Source organism: Stylophora pistillata, chromosome 8 (genome assembly GCF_964205215.1).
Source record: "Stylophora pistillata chromosome 8, jaStyPist1.2, whole genome shotgun sequence".
In the NCBI taxonomy this organism is placed as follows: Eukaryota; Metazoa; Cnidaria; class Anthozoa; order Scleractinia; family Pocilloporidae; genus Stylophora; species Stylophora pistillata.
The window spans coordinates 17,134,957-17,146,073 of record NC_142526.1 but is presented as its reverse complement, the minus strand read 5'-3'; the positions used below and the strand labels follow the sequence as shown (position 1 = coordinate 17,146,073).

General features: G+C 39.6%; 1 protein-coding gene across 1 annotated transcript; it reads right to left on the bottom strand.

Moving 5' to 3' along the window:
* Positions 1-5,925: 5,925 nt before the first annotated feature.
* On the bottom strand, positions 5,926-11,062 carry LOC111328262 (uncharacterized). Its single transcript, XM_022932656.2, has 3 exons — positions 10,550-11,062; positions 10,270-10,458; positions 5,926-7,768 (listed from the first exon to the last, which is right to left on the bottom strand). Exons 1-3 carry the CDS (start codon positions 10,982-10,984, stop codon positions 7,031-7,033), a joined length of 1,362 nt encoding a protein of 453 aa, XP_022788391.1. The 5' UTR covers positions 10,985-11,062; the 3' UTR covers positions 5,926-7,030.
* Between the last annotated feature and the right edge of the window lie 55 nt (positions 11,063-11,117).

Here is an 11,117-nt window from a genome sequence, read left to right as displayed (position 1 = left end):
CCAGACAAGGTAGACATAACTTTTGTTTGAGCAGCATTAATTTCGGTAACACGAGCAATATCTTGGCTTTCTGGCTGGTCAACTTCTTTTCTAGAATACCGGTTCAAAAAACGATACGATTGCGGAATGTCTGGTCCGGTGTGATCGAGTATAATCAAAATCATGGTTCGCTGAAATTTGGCAGAGCTCTTAAAAATTCATCAGTTGTTTCGGAATCTCATTGATCCTACGTCAAAAACAGAAAACGTTCGTAGATAGTGTTCTACTGAGGTATACCATATTTTCTAATTTTATTTTTTAACATCATTACAATTTTCTCAGCGTCTTCCTGTATCGCTCTCGCAGATGTATGGAACACCTTGGTTGCTTCTTCCCAATCATTGCAAAAAGCTTTACTTCATTCTTTTTTTCCCATCTTCGGTATCCAGTTTCGTACCTAGAGTGTAGTTTTTCCATGCAGTGGACCATGTTCGCCGGTTTGAAGCAGTTGAACCATCATTTAGTTGCAGGATATCAGGGGGTGGCATATGGAAGTTAGCGAATGCCATCTACTCTCAGCTGCGTCGGCTCTCGTCAACATCGTGCACAAATTTTGGAACCTCTGTGAGCTTTGTTTTGTAGCTACAAAACAAAGCTATAAGAATCATCAACAATGTACCAATTCGTGACCATGTTACTCCCCATTATGTAGGCCTTGGCCTAATTAAGCTTTCTGACATAATTAAACTGAGGACGTGTCAGATATTCTAGGATCATATTGAAGACAAAACATCTTCCAATTTGGCACTTTCTTTTGTATCTGAGATCCATGATTATGCCACTAGAAGTACATCTTTGCAACACCTGAACCCTAGCCCCTTTAGAATAAATAGAAGGAAATTCTTTCCAACAGTTATAGGGTGCTACTATTGGACTAAAGGATCTTCCTATATCTATACGGGAGAAGCCCACTATAAAAAAAATGTTAAAATAGCACTTTTCTCACGTTAGCTTTCTCAGTACTAATTAATGTCTTCCTCTGACCATGTTTTATTTACATATTTGTTGTTTAAGGTGTGATTCCTATTCCCTCTCTTATATTTGTATATTATATTACTATCTTACATCTCATATCTCATTGTATCGCTTCTTTTTACTGTAAGAAAAAGTTTGATTTAAGGTAAAGGGTATCTAACTAGATTGCTATTTTATGTCCTTCTCCATCCTCTTATCTTACTGGTAATTATTCATTACACTTTAATCTTTTGAAACGGAGGGAGGAAAAAAAAACCTCTGTGAGGGGTAGATCCTTCGTTAAGTTTATGGAGCGAACTGCTTTTCATCACACTATCGAAAGATGGCTGGTCTGTGTCTGGCAAGTGACTTGCGAAAGCGGGAACGGTGCATTCTCTAAGAATGCGGAATTTTGTTTGCTATCCGCTTGAAAATGCTCGAACGCATGACAGTAAACGCTACAAATTTGTTTCTTTCTCATCCAGAAAGGGATCGGCATTTATCATGCGGATAAGTTTTGGTCATCGTTATCTTTGTGACTTTCAAAATTAAAACATCTTTACCAAACATGATCGCTCTCAGAAGGCAACTGAGTTGTGGATGCACCTGGGAGGTTGCTAAGCACGAAAGAAGTGCAAGAGTCACGCGAGGCTACAGCCGAGAGCGACTCTAGCTTCTTGAGTGCTTAGCAAACCTCCCAAGTGTATCCTTAACTCAATAGTGCACGCTGTGGCGTTTGCCATTTGTTTTATAACATAACATTGATACATTGTAGAGAAAGAGGTTACTTTTAATTTAAAAAATCTTACGTGACCAGAAAAAACAAGCGTGCTCAGAAAATTGTCTTCGCATTTGCTCACGTCAGCAGCGTACACCCATGGGCAAGTTGTGGACGCCGAATTGACCAATCAGAAGGCACGATTTAATTTGGTTATGTTATAATTTTAGATAGGGGGCAGATAACAGCTACATTACAGGTCCAATACTCGGAAGCAATCAATAATAAGCTTTTCAAACGGAGCCAATTGCGTCGTGCGTACCTTTTATGTCCGCCTTTAGACGAGTGATTTACATCCAGGAGTTTTGCCATAACAACAAAAACTGCCTTCAAACTCAAATAGCACCCAATGCTACGAAATTAGAAACCATGCAAGCGGGACAGAGCTGAATAATGAAATGCTACGTCAGAGGGTATACGGTCAACAACGCGGGCTCAAGTGTCCTAGGTCTAAAATTTAGCGACATTAGTGGAAAATATTAACGGCTGACTTTTAAAACAGAGGAACTCTGTTTTCGTCGAAGGCATTTTCTTACCAAGATTTTGGAGGTTGTTCTGTAAAAGAAAAGCGGCAAGGAAAACGACGCTTCGAAGCAACAGAATAGGAAATCAACCATGCGAACGACTCAAAATCTGTGTTTCCGCGGAAAACCTAGCGCATGCGTATACGTTATCCAGCTCTGTCTGGAAGCGGCATTTTATGTAAATGTTGTTTTATTGTTTATGTAATGATATTCTTTGTTTTATCTAATATCACATGTTCTCGCGGCGAGATCCAAATACTGTATTCCGGCTATTTGCCAACTTTTAATCATGTTTCTAAAGGATGTACTGTATGGAAATAGAGCTAAATACCTTGTAAAGGACAGCCAAATACACTATTAGATCAACAGCCATTAAAGTTTCATCCTGTTTTGATGGCGAAACAGACTTTCGCCAATTGTTCTTCATAATAAGGATTATGATCTATTTGAATCGGTACAATCGAAGGCCGGTATAGAAGAATACGTAATTCTGTGTCATAAGTAACCATCCTGGGTCGTTTTTTTATATCATCGCTTAACAAGCAGAGCAATATAAAAACTATAAGCCTTTTCAATTCATATCATATCTTAAAGCGGAAGATTTTCAAGTGTTTACTTGACCAAACTACGGAGGCGTCCGTGTACAGTGTTTGCATAAAATCTGTGAGTGAATCCTCCAGAAAGAAAACCTAATTAAATCCTTAATAAACCTTACAAGATCCAATTGTAGACAGAAATTGAAATATAAACGCTATTATTCGGCCAACAGCACAGATGCGTGCGCTGCTTTCCCAAAGGAGTCGACCCTAATCCTAAGGCATAATCTACCTTCTTGAGGTTGGTAAATTTCTCCCTTGGAATGTAAGAGCGGGAGCTGCAGTAGCTCTAGAGGACCTCAATGGGGTGGTGGCTTTTACTACCATCAGTTTAAATTTTGGCAATTGTTAGCACATTTTCTTTTCGTTCGCTTACCGTTCACGTTGGTGTGAAGCGAATAAAAATCAGCGGTATCATCTTCACTTAATGGTTTCTGTGGTGGAGTTTACTGCATTATAGTCCTCTGACTAAAAAGGATTCACATCATCGATTGTCTTGAAAGGGTAATTCTTAAGACCTCAGGCGCAGCACATGCCATACATAGATGCCTCCTTGTTACCACGGACTGACTACCAAACCTTGAGCTGCGATGGAAAATTTCATTTATACGTTCTATGCTACGCAACGAAAAGCTAATGCAAGATGAAGTTTAATGGATTGGGAATCCCCGTAGGAAAAAGGAATAACACCATTCAAAGTTAGTTTTCTTTGATTAATTATTACCTGGTAATTCAATCTTGCACGACTGAGGTTGCTAAAGTTTGCCATTCCAGACCATTTTACGCTCTCTCTCTGCCACTTCTCGAAAACACAGCTGAGTAGCCCAAGGCTATGAGTATGGATAGCAAGAAAGTCTCCATCATGGTTTTTTTAGATATGTCCAAAGCATTCGATAGCATTCGACATGACATCTTGTTATCCATGCTACAAATTTTCGACTTTTCACAGGGTGCGTTGCATTGGTTTCAGAGTCACCTTTCTAACCGACAACAGTGCGTTCGAATTGGTGATGCAGTCTCTAAAGTACTCCCACTCGAGTTCGGAGTTCCGCAAGGTTCTATTTTAGGTCCAGTTCTGTTTACAATTTACGTTAGCGACCTCCTTTCTGTTCCTAAACGTTGTCTATCTGTCTCCTATGTCGATGATTGCAAACTGTACTTGTCCTTTTCACCTGCTGAATTAACCACGTCTATCTTTGCCTTGAACGAAGATCTTATGAGAGTATCTCTGTGTTGCTGTAAAAACTCCCTCTTGATCAATCCAGACAAAAGCAAAGTTCTAGCTGTTGGAGTACCACAACTTTTGAAGAGACTATCATCATTTAGTGTACCACTATTTGATAAAGAATTAACGCCTGTGCCTGTTATTAAGGATTTTGGTGTTCTTCTCGACCCACGCCTCAGTTACAACGAACATATCACTAAGACAGCTTCGAATTGTCTCTTTAAATTGATGCAAATCAGCAGAATCAAGCATATCCTGGATAGGAAAACGCTTTTGTTAGTAATAAATTCCTTAGTTTTTAGTAGACTTCAGTATTGTTTAACTGTTTGGAGTAATACCAGCAACAGCAATATTGACAAGTTACAAAGAGTCCAAAATTTCGCTGGACGAATCATTCTGGGACTAAGAAAGTATGACCATATTTCGGATTGACTGCGATCACTGAAATGGCTTCCTATTAGAAAGAAACTTATTTTAAACGACGCTACTATCTTGCATAACTGTATTAATAAACTTGTTCCGAACTATCTTGCTGATATGTTCAAACTAGGTTCCCAAGTCCATAATAGACAAACTCGATCGTCTGGTGCTTTGGATATACCTTTATGTCGCCTATCAACAGGGCAGCACTCTCACTGGCTTTTGCTTTCAGAGGAGCCAAACTCTGGAACTCTGATTGATAATATGAAATCCTTAAAGTGCCCCAAGAATTTTTAGGCGTCATTTTGCGAATGTCTTACTAGGTTGATGACATATTTTTGTAATTTACGATCTTATTGTATTTCTATCCTTAATTGACTTAAATTCTAAATTTGTAGTTTTTAATTCTATTGAGCTGAAAAACCCACTTAGGGAACATCAATAAAGTATGTATGTAAGTATGTATTGAATTTCAGCGTTGAAACTTGAAGGAAAACCGAACGAACTGTTCCTCTGAGGAGCAGATGTTAAGTGCATGATAGTGACTCCAGTTAGAAAGGCAGAGGAATGCCTTTTGTAACTCCGTCTGAACTACAAATAAACAAACCCCCTGAAATGCTTTTTTGTCATGAAAATCCTTTCACATCATTGTAAAGACAGCGATAAAAAATTTCAAAATTTAGTCATTAAGTGTAAAAATTAACAAACTTCAACCCCTTGCCGCGAAAAAGTTAACCATAAAAACATTTCTATGATTTGTCATAATGGAGGAGTTAAAAATCGTAGACTGCGATCCTTTTGTATCTTGTCTGTTTTTGAGAAAACGGAAAACTGCTAGGGCTTAGGGTTCGAACTGGAATTGCCATTGTTGTAAAAGTGAGCGAGTGAATGTGTTTTAGAATAGAGACAACTAATTATTAACTTTTCAAAATGATTGGATCAATCCGTTCACCGTAACAGAACAGCTTAGATGAGACAAACACTTTGATAAAAATTGCAGTATATTTAGCTCGTGGATATTTATGGAAAACATGAAAGAAATGGTGAGAAACAACCTTCATTAAGTGAGTAGATTTCATAGTTGTTTCATCACCACATTCTTTCGGTCGTCACTATTCTTTTCAATGGCATGGAGAGTAGCAGAATATACCAAAAGTTGTTGCAGGAATTAAGCTTACTGTTTCGCTCTTAAGCGGAATATGAAAGCTTTTATGCGGATAATGTGGTTTCTCAGGTATTCACCTGTTTCTTGAAGAAAAGAGTATCAAAGTTGGTTGGGGTGATTAGGGGTATATGGTTACGTGCTTGCGAAAGGTTGACCGAACCCAAAGTGCCTTAAACAATGCCACCCTGATATTCAAACAGCCAATAATTTTGAGAGCCACTTGGTCGTGTCATTTAATAATTTTTTACTGTTCAGATTTCAGTACAAGATACAACTTTAGAAGATTGACAGAGGTGATAGAGTGTATAAGGATCATAACAACGTGCCTTGGTAATACAGTTGACTGTTGCATCTATCACCGCAATCTAGAAGCACTTTTATGAATTCCTCAATAGACTAGCGGAAAAACTTTTTGTTGTGTCATTTTGTGATCTTCTCAGCTTTCCTATACACGTGAAAATGGTTTCTCTTAAGAAAGAAAGTCTCATAAACCGAATTCAACACCAGCTTCTTTGATTTTAATATTTTGCAATAGTCTTTGCAATTTAATGAATGTTTGAAAAGAGAGACTTTACATTGAAAACAAATCTCTTCTGATCTTTTTCTTGTAACTTCAACAGGTAAATCTAGACACTACTTAGATTTATAACACAATGAACAAAGTAAGCATCATCTGATTGGTTAGTTCAATTTCCAAGCGGATACTTAGCCATCGGTTCGTGATTTATGAGCTTTCCGAGAGTTCTCCCAAAATCCCAAAGGCTTTATCACGTTAGAGAGCCCGGAAAAAGAATGCGTTCCATAGCTTAAACAGCAGTAAAAATTATAGTTATCCTATTCTTATTATTAGTATCATTATTATTATTTCCACAATCTTCACTATTGCACATGTGACAACTGAAACAACAACGTAAAAGGCAAAAAAACTCGTATAGATGGGAGAACACGAAGAGCAAAATATTAATCAAGCGAAGATTTACCAATTTAACGATGAAAAAGAATTTATTGCTCTCTTCTATACCAGAAAGTTGACATTAATGCAAAGGAAAATTATCAATTTTCTTGTGGAACACCCATCTCTCAGGAAGATTCATAAAGCATCGTTTTTTATGAGTCCCCCATGTAAACATTTTTATCTTTTTACAGTCTCAGTTCATTCAAGTGAATAAGATATAAAGCATGACGGATTGATTATCAGATATACTTGCATTATTCAAAAGAAAACATTTCAGTTTTTGAAACAATTAACGGCTCATGACCCCTTTTACTGACAGGCTTTGACAAATTTTGATGATGTTAATTACTCGTAGCAAAAGGACCGAAAGAAAGTTAAAAGTAAGGATTACATTCTGGCTTTAGACCAAAAATGTATAATTTATGTATTACCTCCCAGTATATTGCCTCTGTTTCTTTATCATTTTCCGAGACTGTAACATATCTACATCTTTCGTAAATATTTTCAAACTCTTCAAACAGAATAGAGCATCGAGAAAGGTTTCTCGTCAGAAGGTGGTCGATCACTGAGTCATTACGTGAGTCTTTTAACTTCGATTCATCGGGAAGAAGCTCGTCAACAGGACAATACTCTGCACATGCACCTAGAAACGAGGGACCTCCCTTTCCTGACTTGTCCCCACGAAAAATCATTTTGCAATTTTGACAAAGGTCTCTGGGGCCTACATGCTGTTTGGTGGTTTTTTTTTCATCATTTTCTTGAATTTCTACGGTTTTCCTAACAAATGCCTCAAATTTCCAGTTTCGCGCATCGGAAATATTTAAGGTACGGAATTTTATAATTGCCTCTCCGAGACTCTTTTTGTGATTAATGACTCTATTGTACAAATACATGGGCCTTAAGAAATGGCTTACTGCTATTGAAGCACCGATACAAGAATTTTCTTCTCGCGACACCTTTGCTAAAACTTTTGGCAGGAAGGTGTTGTTGTCATTAAGTGTTCGTAGAAAGCTTCGAGCCATCTGTAGTACTCGATCGGCATGATCCTTACTTCCTGTTTGGATGCTTCTTTCTCGAGGAGTACCTTTTGGTGATGCTGCAACGACGCGGAACTGAAATGCAACAACACAAAGGGGCTAATTAACTTAAGAACCATCCATTTGAAAGTCTATAAGTATGACTGCGTGACGCTCGAAACGGTCAAAGGTTACTCGTCTCTACGCCGACCATTGGAGTGCTCGTCTATCTGCTTTGAGCCATCACTGATCTCAAATCTCTATGATTTGTTGAACGTTTACACGAGCGTACAGCAGAGGAAAATGCTTAAATACACGGCAAGCCAAGGTATAATTATCGACCGGTGGGTATCATTACTGAATACCATGCCTGGTTTTTCATCCATTTAAGACCTGCCTTATTACCACGGATTTTTCCACCCTGAATATCAAAGTGGTGAACATCAAAGCGTGTCTGGTAAATTCAAAGCAATATGAACATCTTAGCCAGTCAGAACTAAGGTACAAAGCGTGACGAGTGTTTATAGTCACGTGTCTTAAATAGCGTCATCTTCATCACTATTTTATGCACCGAACGATTTTCGGGAGAATAAGTATCAGCGTGAGGAAAAATTGATCTTAAACACAGCCGAAACAAGCAGCACTAATAGATGTCGTGATATTTTGATCTGACGAGGAGCAAATTATTTAAGATCAGAATGGCAAAAACCTTCTTTTTCATTTTCGGGTGTTATGTCGCATGCCAAAGTTCTGTTAAGCGACTCTTCGCTACTGGATTTGGTCTGTTTTACATTGAGCAGATGAAGATGAAGAAGGATTATATTATGTCACCAAGTGCCCAAACTATCTGCCTTTTAGTTGTCATGGTGCTCTACAGGTGTTTTGTAGGTGACTACATGGTTGATGGCGTGATATCATCGCGATCCGCAGCTAAATCAGACCATTAACGGTCTATTTAATAGGTTCCAAGGGATTTCTTTACACAGATCGCACATCGCTCTTTTGGTGCTTCCATGGCACGGTAGCTAGAAAATAGTTCGCCATACAGAGAGATCTTGAGGAGGCGATAGCCCTCCACCCTGAAGGCACCCCAGTAGATGTTATGGATGATACGGAGACAGCGTTGGTGAAAGCACTCAAGGAGTCGCAGGTAATAACGGCAGGTTACCCAAGACTCCGCGCCGCACGGGAGGGTGGTGAGGACAACGGCCTAGTAAACGCTGATCTTAGTGCTCTTTTTCAATTCATCGTTGTTTCACACACATTTGCACTTGCTACCAAAGGCACACTTCACTTTTACCAGCCTGTCGCCAGCTTCCCTGTCAATCTTGGTATTTGATGAAATGAAGCACCCCTGGTAGATAACCCGTCGGCGGGACTAATTGTTGGCCAGGTTCGCTGACTGAGATATGAAGAGCAAGTTACTCTTTCTGGTATACACGCGGAAGGAGGACTTTTGTCCTTTATTCAGAATAACTTCCAATCTGAAGAGCTGGGCAGCCTTTGCAGAGCAGGAAGTGATGCGCTGCAAATCACTCTCTGAATAGGCGACAACTGCTGCATCGCTGGATCAACTGCTCCAGTTGTGTGGGCAAGCAAACATCGAGACGGTGTCTGAGGTAAACTCCATCCTCGTCATCTAGATGTACAGTGGTCTGCCTAGTATCAATTTAAAGACAGGTGATGAAGAGATTCTGTACCAGGACGTAACCCTGCCTCATTCCGTTGATAACTGAGAAAGGCTCAAAGATATTCCTCATGAGTATAACTCGGTCTCCTTGATCTTTGTGCAATTGGATGACTACGTGGTTTCAGGGCGCTGCCGAGAGACGACCAAAATCCTGAACAACCTGCCTGAATGATTGGGGCTATGGCTTCCAGTAAAATCTTCCACTTACCTCTTTTGCCCTTCTCCCATCGCTACATGGCCTAGAAATGCTGGCGAACCTGGTCGTGGATGTGTCCTTCGGGCCTGCATAGTGAAGTTTTTGGATGAAGTGTAGTGTGCGCTGAGATGAACCCACTTTTTACACCCGACCTTCACCTACCATGGCTTTGCGAGTTCTGCGGGTCGTAGGTATTCCCTTAGAGTGTGCTTCTCTTAAACGGATTACCTCATAAGACTAAGAAGCTCTATCTTCACGGGAAGTCGTGGAAGAAAGTGGTGGATGTTCAAAAAGGTGCAGTGGTAATAAATGAGTCTTGCCAGGCGTTTCCAGTTTTCATCGTTATTTTTTTTGCACGTGTGGTTGGTTAGTTTTTACTTCTACCTTTAGGGGTGAAAAGCAAGAACGCGTGACGACCCTGAAGAGCGTTTGCGTAGAAAGCGATGCCTGTTACACAAAATTTGCATTCTATGTTTACTTCTCAGAACGTAATCGTCATCTATTTCTGAATAGATTCCGGGCATAAGCTAGCTAGTTTGTTGCCTAGGACAGCTTTATCATGCCTGATTATTCCTTTTAACTTATTGCGTTTCAAAGCGCGGCATACTACATCTTAACCAATCGCAAATGACGATGCAGTAAAACTTGGAAACAGGGATACTTGCAGTTAGCCGGTGTGTAATGTATATTTTTCACTTCCCCTCTACTCACCATTTCTAGGAGTTTGCTTCCAGGATCGATGAGTTTTTCAAACAAATCGCAGCTCGGTAGGTCCTTCATCTGTGCATCTGTTACAATCATGTCTTCATCTGTTAGACCGCCCAAGTAACCCACATTTTTGAGGGTCTTATCGATGAGGTCGTCAGTTATCTCCGGCGACTTCCTTTCGATGCTGCTTATCTGCAAATGGCAAAGCATGGAAACTCGAAATTTGGGACACTTGTTAATGACCGATGGTTTTATATTTATTTTTAGTCGCTTCTCTACCCACCTTTTTTGAGGATTTGGTTTTAGGGTGGACTGCAGTTTCTTGGTTTCGAAACTGTTTCGTCTGTCTTGGTGATGGTATACCGAGATTGCTCACCTTATCTTCAGTCTTCATTCGCTTATTATCAATTCTGCGGTAGAACATTACATGAACTTTTAAACTCCAGTAGATGTCTTTAAAGCAACATTGTAGTCTTTTGTTTGTCTCTACTCGCAATTTGTCTGGAACGATCAATTCTTTAACAGGTATCAGAAGTTTTTCATAAAAATCCAGGACACTTTTTTTCAATCTTTCATTTTCTTTGTCGATTCCGCGTACAATGTCATGGATGTACTTGCTCATGATGCTCTCAGCCTCCATATAAGAGGGATCCTCGAGAGCAGAATCAAGCAAATTGTATTGCGCGACAAACTGTACATGCAAATTGTATATGCACATATGATTATATTATTCTCGGTGTATGAACATGCAGAGATAACCAATCCTGCCTTCTGAAATTTGATCGTTTCCCTAGGCAGGTGCAATTAGCCCGTTTGCCGCCAGCCGCTTGCCTGGTACACTTTCTCGTGCA